Source organism: Volvox carteri (assembly GCF_000143455.1).
Source record: "Volvox carteri f. nagariensis unplaced genomic scaffold VOLCAscaffold_35, whole genome shotgun sequence".
Lineage (NCBI taxonomy): Eukaryota > Viridiplantae > Chlorophyta > Chlorophyceae > Chlamydomonadales > Volvocaceae > Volvox > Volvox carteri.
In genome coordinates this window covers 411,273-427,370 of record NW_003307578.1, presented here as the reverse complement: position 1 = coordinate 427,370, position 16,098 = coordinate 411,273, and the positions used below count along the sequence as shown (strand labels likewise).

The following is a 16,098-nucleotide window of genomic DNA, read 5'->3' as shown; positions in this document are numbered from 1 at the left end:
CGTGCGCTCCCTGGCCCTCTCCGCCCGCCACGGTGTATTGGCCATGAGGTCCTGGGACGGTGTGGAACTACGGGCGACCCGGGGGGGCCGCTGGCTGCACAGCTTGCAGGACAGGTGCGTATGTATGTTGTTACAGGGTGGTCAACTTCGCCAGCGGCCCCCTTTCCCGGGGCAGTCCCTGCTCTCCCCTGCTAGAGGGGCACCCTAATCCGTCACCCCATCCGACTTCAGAATGTATTCGTTGGGTTCGGCAACTCACCACCAGCATCCAACCAAATCTAGCGGATCAACGGCGCATCAACTTAGTTCCTGGTCAGCTCGCAAGTATGTATGTATGTATGTATGTGTGTACGTGTGTACGTGTGTACGTGGAGGCAACATATGCACACACAGCTGCGCGTGCGGTACAGGGAGGGGTCCCCCGTTCCCCCTTTTTCCCGCTGCAGTATCTGTCTGTCTATTCCTGGAGTAACCTGGAGCGATCTCTGTTATCTGCTTCACTCGTCTGTGATCGCCTTACCCCCTTCCTGCTGCAAACAGGCGGAACACGGCCCTTCTCGCCGCAGGGGGTGTTCTGTTCGTAGCGTCCTCCTCGCCCTCCTTCCTGGGAAATAACTTTCTGCAATTCGAAGTCGAGGTGGCGGCGATAGACCTGGCGGCGGTGGTGGCGGCAGCGGCGGCTGTCGCCACTGCCGCCGCTGCTGCCGGGGCCCACAGCGCTCCTGATGACGGCGGCGGCGGCGGCGGTGACGGCGGTGTGCCGGATGGTGTCGTCGGTCGTACCGGCGGCGCCGGTGGCGAATTACCGGCCGGGACGTCAGCTACAGCTTGTACTGCTGCTGCTACAGCCCCGTTTGTAATTAGGACGGTGAGGAGAGGGGAAGGTAACGGGGAGGACGGGTGAAGCTGTAACGTCGTCGGCGGCTGAAGGGTGTTGTCGCTGGCCCTGGCTCCCGGAGGGTCGGGTAAGGTCGGGACTGCCAGGCTCGTTTCCAGACGGGTTAACCAATACCCCCTACTTCCCGCAATCATACAAACTTACAAACTTTTACAAACTTACAAACTTACAGACATACAAACTTACAGACTTACAGACATACAAACTTACAAACTTACAGACATACAGACTTACAGACATACGCACGCACAAACCAACCGCAGGTGACGCCTCCCCAGCAGTACGTCCTCCGTGGGGCGCCCCTCTCCGAATTCAAGTGGGACCAGCCCCTCCAGATGTGTCTTACGGGGGGCCTGCTACTGCTCCGCTGCCTGCAATTCCCGCTGGCGCCCGGCAAGCTGGCCTGGCCAGGCTTGTTTGCGTTCAGGATGGGCGACCTCGTATCGGGCCTGGCGCTGGGACGACAGTGCAGCAGCGGCGGAAGCGGCCCTGGAGCGCCATCGGCGGCTGCATTCCCTGCCGGCACCGACGGCCTGGCGGCGGCGGCGGCGGCGGCGCAGCCGCCGTTACTGCCTGCACCGACGGCCGTATTATGCCGTACCATTCAGCCGGACGTGCTTTGCGGAGATGGTGGTTTTGTCGCGACAGACGAGGAGGCGATGTTCATAGGGGAAGGTGGATCGAGTCTGCGAGCCGATGGTCGTACTAGCTGTAGCAGCAACATTAGCTGTAGCAGTAGTCACAGCAGCTATAGCAGTCACAGCAGTAGACGGCCCGATGCGTGTGGCTCATTTGGAAGCCCCAGAAAGGGCCTTATGTGGGAGGAGAGAGGAAGCGGTAGTGGCAGCGGAGGGGGCCGCGCAGGGGCTCGCCAGTCGATTGCCAGTATGCAGCTGATCGCCGCCCGGCACCACCTGGTCATTTTGTCGGATTCACTGGAGGCGTATGCCATGGGCGTGCCGTACAGCGGGCATGCACGGGCATCACGGCGCTCGTGAGTGCTGCGGATTGAAGGGCCGCGGGAGAGGCGTGAGAAAGAGGAATTTCGGTGTATGTTTGTATGTTTGTATATGCAGTCGGTGTGATATCTGGGCGGAAAGCGTGTCATGGCTGCTATACCCAGCCATGGGCGAACACGGACAGGCCGCGGGGCTGTGATGAACATCCCTGTATGTATGTGTGTATGATGTGTGAAACAGGGGGGTGTATCTTCGCCCGTGGCAGCTACCCTGCGAAACCCTGCCTTCCCCGGTATTTCGGGGCACCCTCATCCAGTCGCCCTAGTCAACTTCTCAGTGGATCGCTCAGGTTCCGCACCCACCACCAGCATCCAACGGAATCTGCCGGGTCGACAGCGGCCCAACTCCATTCCTGGTCGGCTCGCAGGTTAACTTTATCCCAGGTCACCACCGTCCATCAACTAGGGGCGCAACGCCTTCCACCATCGGAAGGACTTTTGACCCTAACGGGTATCGATCCCGGGATCTCCCGGGGGCAATGGTCGCGCGTTACCAGTGGTGCCAAACCCTTATGTGTGTATGTATACGTGTATGTATGTGTGTATGCATGTGTGTATGCATGTATGTATGTATGGGTGTATGTATATGTGTGAATCACTTTCTGGAGTTGCGTTACCCTCCCAAAGGTGTAAATGTACACCTGCAGCAGCAGATAGGTTTGTAGTAGCAGTAGCAGGTTCCTGTAAGTGCCAAAACGTAAACAACTAAACGGTTTAGCTGTGTTTATAATGTTTTCTTGACAATGTCCCTCAATGGCGGTTTTTTTCCTGTTTTTAGGGGGAATATGCGAACTGAGGCACTTCAACGGCACTTCAACATATCACCTTGTCAGCTGATCTGTGTCATTATATCTTAGCTACGGGACACGAAATGCCCAGACAGACTCGAGTGATGTGCGGGATTTGGATCCTGCTGTGGGATTTTTGGATCTGCTGTAGGATTTGGATCCTGCTGTGGGATTTGGATCCTGCTGAGGGATCTGCGTCCACGTATTTGATCCACATAGGCCGTGCGGAGTGTGCTCTGCCGAAGTGAGGATAGCGGTGAGAGGGGGTGACGTGCAAGAGAAGGGGGAGAAGGCTGGCGAGCCCATACCCTTTCCGAGACCCGTACTGCAGCAAATCCGTACTGCAAAAGATCCGTACTACAAAAGAACACAAAAATAAGGCAAACCTGGAATTAAGGGAAGGCCGTCAGGTGGCCAGGGGCCGGGTTCATCGTGTTACATATGGGGCGAGGGGTTGGTTTGATATCTGTCGCGCGTGCGTCTTCACAATCTTTTTGGAAAGAATGTATTGGTACAGGGTGGTATAGCTTCACCAGCGGCCCCCTTTCCCGGGGCAGTTCCCTGCTCTCCCCTGCGAGAGGGCCACCCTAATCCGTTCACCCCATCCGACATCAGAATGTATTCATTGGGTTCAGCATCTCACCACCAGCATCCAACCAAATCTAGCGTATCAACGGCGCCTCGACTTAGTTTCTGGTCAGCTCGCAAGTTGAAATTGAGAATGTGTCCTCCTCGAAATCTTGCTGCGAACTTAACTTGACACATGTTTAGGCTTTTACAGGCATACTGAAATTATTAAAATAGTACAGGTGTACGGCAATAGTATGGTACGGCACGTGTCCTGCTTTAGGGCTTGGGTTTCCACTCTGTGTGGGGATGTAAAAGGTATCATTCCCCCCAGTATCATTTCCCCCCAGGGGTGGGGGAAAGCGTGGGTGTCGGAGGTCATGGCGGTGCGCTTTCCGAACACGGCTGGTATACGGAATACGGCACTGTAATCTAGGACAGCCATTGTACTACAGATCAAAATGTGTCGCCGCCGTCAGTCGCCGTACAGCCGTGCCGTACCAAACCTGTCTATCACTGCCCGACTTCTTTGAGATGAGTTTTTTGGGGTGTGTGTGTATGTGTGTGTCTGTATGTGTGTGTGTTCGTGTCTAAAGAGTATGTAGTTGCATGTTATACGTGCGAAGCGTGGGTGCGGGCTGTGCGAGATGCGTAACGTACTTGTCACTCCTAGTCACTCAAGTGGCAGGCGCGCATTTCTCTTTGTGTTATGGAGACTGTGCCACGATTAGTCACACAAAGCTGTACTAATAGCTCATAGCTAGGCCTGCTGTCCATGGAGAGCGATTATATCCTTGTTGGTTTTGCCGCGACAGCAACGTGCCCAGTTCCCAGTCCAGACATACGGTTCCTGGGAGGTGATTATAAAAGGTTATGCATGAGGATAATCGCAGGGCTTCCAAGTATTTTGTCGTTGTGGATTTGTTCGTGGATTTTGTTGTTTCCGATATCTGTACTGCACGCCGAAACCAGGCAGGGCGTATCTTGAAGACTGTCCCGTTGGGACATACCAATAGACCTGCAGTAGAAGGTCTCATTAAGCGTCTTAGTGCTTAGCTATTTGTGAGGCTAGACATGGCCCAGTGAAGTATTTCGTTCCGGTTGTACTGAGTATGTGTGATTGTACTTCATTCTTTTGCGATACTGTGGGGAACTCTCGCTGCACAGGTAAAGGATACCTGCGTACTGCTTGGGCCTATTTGTGCACCGGTTTCAACTGTTCAGCTGTTTTAGCTTCAGGAAATGCTCGACGGATACAGCCCTAACGCAGCCGCCAATTATGTGGTCGCAATTATCATAGGAATTATTGTGATTTGTGGCACAGCCGTCATTTTCCTTGTAAAGGCTGAGCGAGGCCCTGCAACAAGTCCGGGGCAGCACGCGGACCCCAAGAGCGATTATTCAGTTGGAAACGTGCAACGCCTTAGAAACCAGTTCCTGGTAAGTATTAATTTATTGGTTTTCTGTTGAGCAACATCTTGGGAACTGCCTGTCCATTCTCCCACAACACCGCGTGGTGGGATGAGGAGTACAAGGTTCATAATTGGAAAGCACGTAGCGGCGCACAAGTAGTATAAAGCTACGAACGCACTTTAATTGCGTGGGGACCGAATCCTTAATATCGTTTGCCACTTGGAAAAGCTCAACAAACGAGAATTGGTCGCAACGCGGTTCATGTGGTGCTTTAACAGCTCGAGCCGACAAGACCACAAACAATGCAGTCCTGAAGCCGAACACAAACTCCAACGGGTCAGCAATCTTCGGACGTCCCCAACCATCCCTCCACCCATACGCGCACATGGACAGGAAGCCGTCGCACCCCCTACACCTTATCGGCGCACATCAATCGACATCCTGCGACGGCGTTACCAAGGCTGTGGCGGTGAAAGCATGACCACCTGCCAGGCTGCGAGCAGTGACATCGTCATTAGCGCCAAGTCCAGCAGGGCTGCAATCTCACCTCCGTCGCACAGCCCCCTTGACACCATGGAGCTCGATACAGGCACGGTAGCGATACTTGACTGTGCCGGAGTCAACCGCATCCTTAGCTGCGTGCCGCTAGAAGAGCTGGAGAACCACAGACTGGTGCGTGTACACACATGTGCGACTCGAGACTTGAGACGGATGTGGGATTCCTAGGTATCGCGTTGACCGGCATGTGCGCATGTCATGATAGTTGCTGCTCCAAGAGAGCTAATTATTGCCATTGTGCCACTTCTGTTACAGGAATGTCGTGGAGGCCTAAGGGCCGAAAGCAAAAGGCCCCACGAACAAACAAAAACAACTAATCCGGCTTCTGCAACGCAAGCCCGCAATAAAACGGACCTCCTTTTTTTCCAAAGCATGAAACCCCCTTTCGATGAGGGTAGGAACTGCCGAGATGGATGCATGGCAGCACATGCAGGCCTGTCTGTCACGGCTCGGTTTCCATTGGTGTACTCTTTTAAAATTTGAATTCGAATCTGAATTCATCTGAAACTGTCGTCACCTCCGTGCTCTGTGCCCCCGTGTGCTGTGCCTCGCTGACTGCGGCCTTTAAAAGGTTCTGGACTCGTTCAACTGGAATCTGGACGTCCTTACGCAGACTGAGATTATGAACGGAATCTACGAAGGGGAGGACGAGTGAAGAGCGAGTTAGCAAGCAGCCCTGCATGTTGCCACTCTCTGCGCGCCCTTCTCTGGTCGGCTTGCAGCTCAGCAGCCGCAGTGCGCGACCCCGCGGACTGCGGACAGCTCCTGCTGCGATGTCTGTTTGTGCCGCATATGCGCATATGAGACCAATAATCCTGACACTTATAAAGCCGCTCTGCACCTGACCTCGTGTTGCTGTTTTTTGTTGTTGATGGGGTGTTACACTGTGGGCGGCTCGCCCCGAGAAAAGGGCGAGCACCGGGGGCCGAAACACAGCGCAGGGACGGGCGCGCGGCTCTACGTTCGTCTGTTCCTCCGCGCGCGCCTCATTCCCTCACTCACGCCAACCGGGACGCTCTCCCAGCCCCTGGCTAGGCAACGCAGCGCGCAGAAGACTGCAATCCAAACTAAGCGAGAGCCGTTGTTGTTGTTGTTGTTGTTGTTGTTGTTGTTGAAGGGTTCGCAATGTTGTTAAAGGCCCCAATAATCGATAAGGCCGCGTGCGAAGGAAATGGACATTAAAGAGTTTTCGTGCATAAGAGAATGTGGAAAGAACATTAGTTTTGTGATAATTTATACATCGAGGGGGGGGCATCGAGTGGGTGGCGCCCTCGTGTCGCCGTTCAGCGGCGAACTCAATAAAAAACTGATGAGTCGCATTCAAAGATCGAAAGCACTTTTACACAAGTCTATAGTTCTGTAGCCTTTATGAGATAATTCAAATCTCAGCTGAGCCCTGTATGTACTAGTAGTGCCGTATTACTTACTTAGATGCACCAAAACGAAGTATGTGCCTTTTACTCATGCCGTACGGATTGCGCGGGAAATTCATAATGGATGAGTGCGGCCTTGTACCTGCCAGAGCGACAATGAGCTAACCGGTTTGATAGCCGGGTGGGAGCGCCGCAGTTTAGGAAAATGCGGTTTGAGATGGTGGAGTTTAAGTAAAAATCGCCGTTAGAGTCGAAGGTAACATTTCGTTGTGGTGCACCATGAAGGCACGTGCCTTCATCTGTCATCATCATGATTGGCAACCAACACGGCGGTTCATTGCCGTCCCACTGCTGTCGGGCCCTATCAGCTGCGCGTGTGTCTGAGCGAGTGGCAGTTGTGATTCTCGTTGCTGATGTGATGATGATGGTGGGTGTTTTCGATGCGGAAAAAACACTTATCAGGATTATTATGAGTAGCACTAAGGCGGTCCCGCGATATCCTTTTTTTTATGTGTGTCAAGTATTTTTGGAGGAATGTATATTTGGACTCGTTGGCGAAAGCGCCCTTTCCGGCCCCCGGGGGGGGGGAGTCCCCTCACCCCGGTCCATTGTACGGCGCACGTACGATTTCCGTCCTGTACTGATGTAGGTGGCAGGGTAGCTAATTGAGCGGCAGGCAGAGGGGTAAGCGACGATGTAAGTTGCTGAGGGAACGAATGTACGGCTGGGGGATCCCGAGGTGGTGGTGGTGGTGGTGGTGGGGAGGAGGGGGAAAAGCTTGTGCATGCAAATTGAGGAAAGCAAGAACATGCATGGTGATACCACAATGGTCAGGTGGGTCGATATTGATAAGGATAGGTTTTTTTTAAGGATGCCTATAACGAGGACAAGGATGAGTTAGCGGTACCATGGAAAATCAGTTCCGGGGCGGTTAGTTCGTTATGTTTGTATCAACCATCAGCGCCGCCACTGCCACCGCTGAGCGATGTGGCGTGGATGGACGCGCTCGCCCCCTCGGTGGCGGGCAGTGCGCCACTACGCGCATGTCCGTCCACCAGTGCGCCACCACGCGCGAGATTTTCACAATTCGTGAATTTATTTTTGGTTGCCTGGTTAGGACATGACAGTCCCTCAAGATGCTCAAGATGTGATAGATCGATCATACACATCTCAACAGACATCACATTTTCCATCCTCTGGGAATAGCACCCACGGGAGTAGCACCCACGCCATTTCTCATTGCGCATCACACATCTCGCACGTGCACCGGGCATGTACTGTCCCGCTATCGTCGTCCTTGATGTGACTATCATGCGGCACCAATTACCATGCAGCATCAACACGACACTTCAAAGCCGTCGCAATGCCCACCATTGCCACCACCACCACCACCACCACCACCACCATCATCATCATCATCATCACGGCCGCGCTGTATGGTCTTCATGAAAGGAAAGCCGGTCCTGTTGGTCCCCTTTCCATGAGACCTACTTTTCCTGCGCCCTCTCCCCTTCCCACATATGCAGTGCGCTATGTAGCAATGGAATACCGCACACAGCTGCATGCAGAGGGGTATGTGCTGTACTTGCGCGCCGTCTTCGCGCCCTCTTCTGCACGCGCCGCCGATGCGGGGCGTTCCTGCGCCTGTTGCGGTTATTCGCCGGAGGGCCTCGACACAGGCCATAGCTTTCGGAGCGCGGTACATGTCGTACATGTGGTTGGGTTACCGTGCGCGGTGTGCTGTTGTTGCCTTGGTTATGTTGTGGCTGTGCTGGATGGATGGATGGATGGTTGGATGGATGGATGGTTGGATGGTTGGATGGATGGATGGATGGATGGATGGATGGATGGATGGATGGATGGATGGATGGATGGATGGATGGATGGATGGATGGATGGATGGATGGATTTCCAATGGCGATATGGCCTATCAAGGCCCACGGCAGTAATACGCGACATGGGCGCCATTCGCTGATTGGTTGGCATGTAGTGGTGAGTTGGGTTTGGATTGCTGACATCGAAGTGCAGGAATGGCAAGGAGATTGCCGCGTCGATGCCTGCATCGTGCGACGCGCATACATGCACTTCGCTGCGGTGAGCAGCAGGCAGGTGGTTGTTAGTGCATCACCCTAAACAAGCGAAATATAGTATATCATTGTAAAAGTGGTATAAAAGTAATACAAAAAATAAATGCCTGAATAAATGCCTGAATAAACACTTCATTCATATGCCGCATAAGGCCGGTGTACTTTGGTATCTTGTTCGATTTTGTTTTGGGGATTTTTTTGGATGGTGTCTTTCTATTAACAAATTACGCGTCGATGCGTTATGCGTTCATAACAAAAGCACCGCGCTCTGTGATTTTTGCAAAAGTCGCATTCTGCAAAAGTCGCAACACACACATACACACACAAAAAAAACTATCACGCACGTACTCACACACTCACTCACATGGTACACCGTACTGGTCATGCGGCCACTGGGGAGAGAAATAAAGCACGTCAGCACATTGGGTTGACCATCACACGGTGATGTGGGCGTGTTGCGACACAGCTGCGTAATTTCATCCGCCGGGTACTATTGGTGGGCGGGCAACGGCTGTGTGTGTGTGTGATTTTAATCTGAGCCGCAATGTGTGAACAAACCGAAATGGGTGCACGAATGACTGTACCGATGCGAGGTCCGTAGTCCAGCGGTGTGTGAGCCTTTCGCGTAAGAAACTGTAGACATATCTTGAGGTGACAAGATGTAGGACAGAAGCCATGATATCGAGACCGTGTGCGTGTGTGTATTTGTTCCATACCATTCCGGGCCTGACACTGGGGTGTGAGGTGTGTGTGTTTGCTCGATTGGGATCTTAGATCCCGGATCACTTCTTACTACGGACAGCTACAGTAAATGCCCCTTTAGGAGGGGGATTTCGGAATGCTTGCAGTTGGTGAGGCGGCCATGTGGAGGTGAAGGTGAAGGAGTCCGCTGGTAAGGGGCAGGTAGCGTGTGGAGAAAGGGGCAGGAAGGTCGTTCTTAGGGGCGGCAAGTAACGCCGAAAGCGCAATGGAATTGCCCTCGGGTACTTTCCCTCCCTCGAGTGTGCGTGCTTATGCCGCACCATACGTTGTGCTGGTGCTGGCTCTCGAAAGATTACCTCATGAAGGACTGTCGAACTGAAGGAACTGATGTAAAGTAAAGTGATGATTTGTCTCACGACTGCTCCTCCGTGCGGTGGTGGCTACTATGCCAGCATTGCAGTGTTTCCCCCACCCGTGACCAACTTATGCGCTCTCCGTAGTTTATTGTATCAAAAGGTCCCTACCTTCGAGTTACCACCAACCACCTCAACCGCCAACAGACCTCCCGAAGCTGAGATGCCAACTCTGGCAAGCTAACCTCCTGCCAAGCGAACCCCTGCATAGCATCGCCATCCTCTCCTACCAAAAAACACGCCATCATGCCTTTTCCTGAATCCGCCCTTTCACTAAACAAACAAAAAAACCAGCCAGCTTTGGCCAACAACAACCTGCGACGCGCAGCAACGCCCGGCAAATCTGCGCCCTCCGGGCGAGGTCCCTGCTAAGAGAGCAGCTAGTATGGGTAGGTTTGCAAATAGACGTACTCACAGCGCTGTGCTCTGTTCGGGTACATTGTCACACACACGCACACACACACACATATACACACATCCACGCGCGTGCGCACAGCACGTTCGATGTTACGACTAAACAAGCACACACGCATTTCAAAAAACAAACACACTCACATCCTCCATTCATTCCCTTCCCTGTTACTGGTGACAGACATCGGGTCACAAAGCTGTAGACAATACACGGGGGTGCCTACCAGGTATCTACCTCACTGCGCTGGCAAAAGTCACGTGTGATGTGCCGTATAAGCCGTACAAACCTGCTACATGGGACGCAACAAAGACAGGGAACCAAGTTAAACCTGCGTGACTTTCCCCCCTCTCCTCCCTCTCCCTCTCCCCCCTGTCCTCTGTCGGCAGTTAACCCCTCCCCCTCTCTTGGTGCGTGCGCCCCCCTCCGCCCCTTCATATCCTGCGCTGCTGAGACATCGAGGCGGCGCCGAAACCTGCACGCAAGCCGCTGCCTGAACGTGTGCGGCGTCATCGAGTTGTCATAAATGCAGTGCACTCAAAGCTCCCATGCCGCCAACAGATCCCGTACACCTCTACTTAAGTCTCCAGGCCTTTCCCTGCTCCTTACCGCCGTAGCTAAGAATTATTAGCTGCGCGTCTTCAAGGGCAAACAATAAACTCGTCCAGAGGAACACCCCCCACAGACAGCCACAAAACACGTTCATTTGTCCGTTGAGCTCTCCCCCACCGTCATGACAATGTAGAGGGGTAAAAAATGCTGTGCATCTCTCAAGGGGCTGACCATCGTCCTGGGCTGACCATCGTCACCGTCACAGTCACCATCACCGCTGTCGTACCATTGTCAAACCCCCCATTGGCAAACATTTGGTAAGACAAAATCAATCCGCACCGCAACCGGCGCCACGCAACGCCTACACACATGCTACCCATGCGATGGAAAGGGCCGTGTGCACAGTACCACGCAAATGTGTCAGGAAAGAGGGGGTGTCGCTCAACCCAGGTTCCGCCACTCCCAAACTCCCCTCGCCCCAAATCCGTTCCTCAACCCCCTTTTTTGGGCGCGGCCCTTGTCCGCATCTATTCGAGGACGTGCGGAGTAGCGAAGAAAAAGAAGAAGAGGAAGGAGAGTCGAAGGGCCTGAGCAACCGTATGAGAATTGCAACGAATTTTAAGCAAGCAACACATCGATCGCCTCGACGGGGCCTCCACGGTGTGAAACCCGATCCAAGCCGGACCACCGCCGCTGCTGGCGACCCAGCTGCCGCTGCGTCCGCCGCCGCTGCTATCGCTTTCCCTCCCCCTCCCTCCCCCGGGCCCCTCTCCACTGCAACACCCTGTCCTCCTCCGCCTCCTTCCCCCTTTTTTGCGGGTCCCCTGCGTGTTCGTCTTCCTCCTAATCAGACTAACCGGAGGCGCGCCTCCCCCCTGAAGAGACGGCCCCCTGGAGGGCCGCCCAACAGAAAAAAATGAGAAGGGCTTTTGCATCGTCCGCCCGCTCCAAAGCAATACCCAAACCCCTAGACCATTTACTTCCCCCCTCCCAACATCTATCAGCGACATATATATCCGCGTTCGATCCGCGTTCGATTCGCGCCTGGGTATGTTTCTTATTGTTCTTTCCTTTAAAAAACGTTTGTTACGCAGGGCCCTCGGCCCTCAGCTGTGAGCCGGGTTTAGAGAGGCCGTCGACTCTTGCCCAGCACCGCCCTCCATCGAGGCCGCCGCCGCCGCCTCCTCCGGGAGTGTGCTACTGCCGCCGGCACCGCCACTGCTGCCGCCTCGACTGCCAGCGCCGTTGCCGCCACTGCTGCTGCCGTCACCAACGCCGCCGCAAGTGCCGGTAATGCTGTCGCGGCGGCTCATACCACCGCAGCCGCTGTCCCGGCTGCCGTCCTCGTACTCCAACTCCCCCTCACCCTCCACCTCCAGCCCCACGTCCCCATCCCCCTCCACGGAACGGCGGTTGCTGAGCTGCTGCTGGTGGTGCTGCCTGGAGAGCATCTGCGGACCCGCAAAACGACAAAAATACCACCGGAAAAAACGCTCGTGAAAAATCTTTACTTAAAACCGCAGCACTTTAGATCACATGTTGGGTCGTCCAGCTTCAACTCACTTTGTTGAAATCAGTTTAACTGCAGTTATTCAGCCACGGATTCCCCTTAATCATGTGATTCATGAGGCTAGCAAAGGACAGGACAAGGACGCCGCACCGCCAGCACAGCCACTACAGCACCTACAGAGACGACCAATTACCGACCAACAAGGTCGGTAAAGAGACAGAACGAGCGGCACTACACTCCTTTATGGGGAATAAGCTCTATGGGGATTAAAGCCCTAGGTTTCCCTGACCAGCAGCCGCGCCCCGGGCAGCACCCTCTCACCCTCTCCAGCTCCGTCGCCATTTCGTCCCTCTCGCAATAGGCCTGGTTGAGCTCGCTCTCCAGAGCCGCCTTCAGCTCCTCAAGCTGGGTCACCTGGGACTGCAACTGTACGGCGGAAAGCAGGAGCAGCAGGTGCAGTAGGAGCAGGAGGAGGTGCTGGAGCAGGGGGTGCAGGAGCAGGAGGGGGTGCAGGAGCAGCAGGGGGTGCAGGAGCAGCAGGGGGTGCAGGAGCAAGGGGGTGCAGGAGCAAGGGGGTGCAGGAGCAAGGGGGTGCAGGAGCAGGGGGGGGTGCAGGAGCAAGGGGGTGCAGGAGCAGGGGGGTGCAGGAGCAGGGGGGTGCAGGAGCAAGGGGCGCATGCAGCTAGCTGGATGGACAGTATGGATGGATGGATACATGGACAGCGTAGGACAGACAACGCCAAAGAAACCTCTCACCTCTGTTTGCCAACTGCCTCACTACCAGCACTCCCACTCCCACTCACCACTTCTCCCCCCCTTTTTACTCCACTCTTTCCTCCCCCCCCTTTCGTCCGACCCCCCCTGTCGTCCCCCCTCGCCGTGCCGCCCATCCCCTCACCACGGCCACCTTACCTGCTTGACCTTCGTCGTGAGTTCGCTGTTTTTAGAAATGAGCAGTTGGCTCTGCAAGATGAGACTGTCCTTCTCCTCCCGATCCCTCTCCACCTGACTAAGATGTCGTACAGTTGCCGGAGATGGCATCTGCTGATTCTGTCGCAGACGAGACAGCTGGTCCTCCAACTCGTAAGATCGTTGGTCGGCCGCCTATGCGTAAAAAAAAACGTTTCACCAACAATTATTGACGTGTTTGTTTCTAATTCTCACAACTCATCGTTTGGAAATAGCGAGACAGGGTGGTGGTGGTGGGACATGGGAGAGATGTGGAAGGGGATGGCCCCCTCGACTTGTACGGCCCTTTCTTCTTCCCGCCGCACTTGTGCGGAACTTGCAACTTTGTAACTTCACGGGCAATGGAATGTACTGCAATGTACTGCAATGTGGCTCACTGACTCCAACCACAAAGACCAACGACCCAGGTGCCCAAGGAGATGGGGATGGGGCTTTCTAGGGAAAGGTGGACGGGCGAGCCCGTACGTTAACCGAAGGGAATATACTTCAAGGGAATAAATAGGTAGCGAAATAAAAATGTTAGTGGAGAAATGAGATAAAAAAGGAAAAGAAGGGGATGATATACAAAATTACAAGAAACAACCGCGAGGTGAGCGAGCGTGAATACCGTAAGGGTGGATGGAAGGTGGCAGTTAAGGAGATGGTTGGGTGGTTGATTTGGCGGTTGGATCTGGATACGGAAGTGGAGAGCAGAGGAGGCTGCGGCTGTGAGAGGGAAAGTCATATGTTGGTGGTGATGCAAGAAGATAAGGCTAGTTGTGCCGATACGTCCAAAGCCAAGTGATATGCAGTGGGTGGGAGTGCCGGGGATAGAGCTGGAGGGTGCGGGAACTGCAATCGCCGTACGCACATTCGTACGGTAGCGTACCCACTGTGTGCATGTACATGTCATGACATGTACATGTCCGGATAGTAGCGCGCTGCTAAATTTTTGTTTAATATTTTTTGGGGGCGAGCTTGATTAAGTTGGGGAACGCACACAGGCACATACCTGACGAAGCCTTTTGTGGTACTCGACCTCCTTTTTGAGACGCGCCAGCTCAAGACGGTGCCCATCCTCTATCCGGTGTTGCCGTGCTTGAAAGTGCGCGACCTCATTCTCGAGACCCTTTGAAGGTGCGCGTGTGGAGTGCGGTGCGGAGTTGAGGCAGGAGTTGGGGTTGGGGGTGACGGGAAGGGTGGAAAGGGTTGGGGAGCGGGATGGTGAAGGTATGTCAGATGCGGACACGGGGTTTTATGTGCTTATGAGGGAAAGTGCCGGGAGTTTTACGCGTGAGCAAGGGCATAGTGCTGTTGGTTTCGGGCGCCAGGGTTATTCCGCCCTAGTTTGTCGGTGGGGTTTTACCAGCTGTCGCGCCGTACGGCACCATTTGCGACTGATACTTTTCAGAACCATGGCACATCGGTGACGACATGGCTTATGCAATCATCGACGTTAGTCGTGGCAAAGCAACATTGGCTGGCTTTCCTTGCCAGGGATGGAGATCGGCGAGCTGTGACAGCAGAGAAGCCGTCAGATAGAGAGTTGTTTTCATATCGATGTAGTATAAGTGTACTCAACCTTGAAGCGGTTCGGGGCGTGTTGCTTAGGGCGATGGCATACCTGAATTTGGTCCTTTTGGCTCCTTATAATGCTCCGTAGTTTACTGTAGTCACTTCCTCCTCGTTTCGCATCTGCTGGTGCATCCGGAGGCGCTAATCGCGCTTGAAGCTGCGCGCTTAATTCCTTTGCAGGCTTCATCGTCTCTCCTTAAAGTGTAACAGCAAGAGGATGTACTGGAATTACCTGCATTACCATCGGTTACATAACATCGTATGCTGTATTACTTCAGGTTTCAGTAGTTACGTTTACGGTCAAAGCTCCGAAGCCAGGAATTTTGATTATTGTTCGTTGTTGTACAAAAGTGAGAGCTTTCCAACCCATCGCTATATCGGTCTGAAGAAGTGACCGTCCAGAGCACTGTGCCTGACATGATGTGAAGGGTTGGTTTGACATAAACCAATCCTCTACGCGATGGCCGGCAATATATTACGACGAGTTCATGCCCACCGTCGGCTTTTCATGTGCCATACTTTGTAAACAAATTAGGTCGTTGACTTATAACAATTTTGGCCTCTGGCTTGGAAATCAAACTCTTCCTATGAGCTTCTATGATTGCGTCGTACAAGTCCCATACACAGGGCGGAAGCCCTGGAAGGGCGTAAGGAGGACGTGGCTCAGGAGGTTCAATGTTTGGACAAGTAGAGCCGTAAGAGATTCTGACCAGGAGAAACAAAAGGTGTCGATGAATGCCAATACGCGCGCGTGAAGGGGTAGCGTGCCGTGAGCACATTCGAGCGCGATAAGCCCAGATTAATGTTACGTGATCGTCCGTGCTTAAGAGGAGCATTACACACATCGCTCTGAGTTGCACGGCGCAATTACATGAAGAGCCGATTCGGGATGCAGAGGGGGCCCTCTGATGGCCGGCCTTTGGGGGTAATTGTGAGGCAAATGTCGTACAGTTAGGCGCATGCGCACTCCCATTCCTAGCGCAGTCCTCCCAACCGTATCTATTTTGTACAGCTTTGCACAACGTACCGACTGGAAATGAAATGAGACTCGTGTTCGCACTCGGTACTCAATCGATGGTGCGTTTGCCTACTTTCCAGGTCTAGGTTGCAATAAACATCTAGTTGATTGTATCTTTTGGGTGTGAGCTGGATTATACTGTTATCAAGAGTAAATAGTCCTTCTGTGCCGATCGCTAATGGCCGGTAATATGAAAACAGCTCTGCTATGAGGAAGCCAAACATAAACTGGGCGTTTGGGTGGGGAGCGGCCTAGGAAACTATTAGCCT

The 16,098-nt window shown here is 53.8% G+C and overlaps 3 protein-coding genes across 3 annotated transcripts in view; 2 read left to right on the top strand and 1 right to left on the bottom strand.

Annotated features, from left to right (window-relative positions):
- Window positions 1-2,952, top strand: part of VOLCADRAFT_94012 (uncharacterized protein) — a gene marked incomplete at both ends in the record, with an annotated part of 7,866 nt that extends 4,914 nt beyond the window's left edge. Inside the window, 5 exons of the mRNA XM_002953286.1 lie at window positions 49-114; window positions 198-312; window positions 567-868; window positions 1,162-1,573; window positions 2,924-2,952. Coding sequence (XP_002953332.1) covers window positions 49-114; window positions 198-312; window positions 567-868; window positions 1,162-1,573; window positions 2,924-2,952 — 924 coding nt within the window. The remainder of the gene's footprint in view (window positions 1-48; window positions 115-197; window positions 313-566; window positions 869-1,161; window positions 1,574-2,923) is intronic.
- Window positions 2,953-4,513: 1,561 nt separating this feature from the next.
- VOLCADRAFT_94011 (uncharacterized protein) lies at window positions 4,514-5,410 on the top strand (the record flags this gene model as incomplete). Its single annotated transcript, XM_002953285.1, has 2 exons — window positions 4,514-4,711; window positions 5,078-5,410. The coding sequence occupies 2 exons, from the start codon at window positions 4,514-4,516 to the stop codon at window positions 5,408-5,410; spliced, it is 531 nt and encodes a 176-aa protein (XP_002953331.1).
- A 304-nt stretch (window positions 5,411-5,714) lies between these two features.
- Window positions 5,715-15,328, bottom strand: VOLCADRAFT_94010 (uncharacterized protein; the record flags this gene model as incomplete). The annotated part of the gene is made up of 11 exons (XM_002953207.1): window positions 5,715-5,875; window positions 7,215-7,319; window positions 7,987-8,173; window positions 8,557-8,704; window positions 9,047-9,192; window positions 10,469-10,515; window positions 12,145-12,229; window positions 12,610-12,765; window positions 13,201-13,392; window positions 14,249-14,365; window positions 15,308-15,328. The coding sequence occupies 11 exons, from the start codon at window positions 15,326-15,328 to the stop codon at window positions 5,715-5,717; spliced, it is 1,365 nt and encodes a 454-aa protein (XP_002953253.1).
- Between the last annotated feature and the right edge of the window lie 770 nt (window positions 15,329-16,098).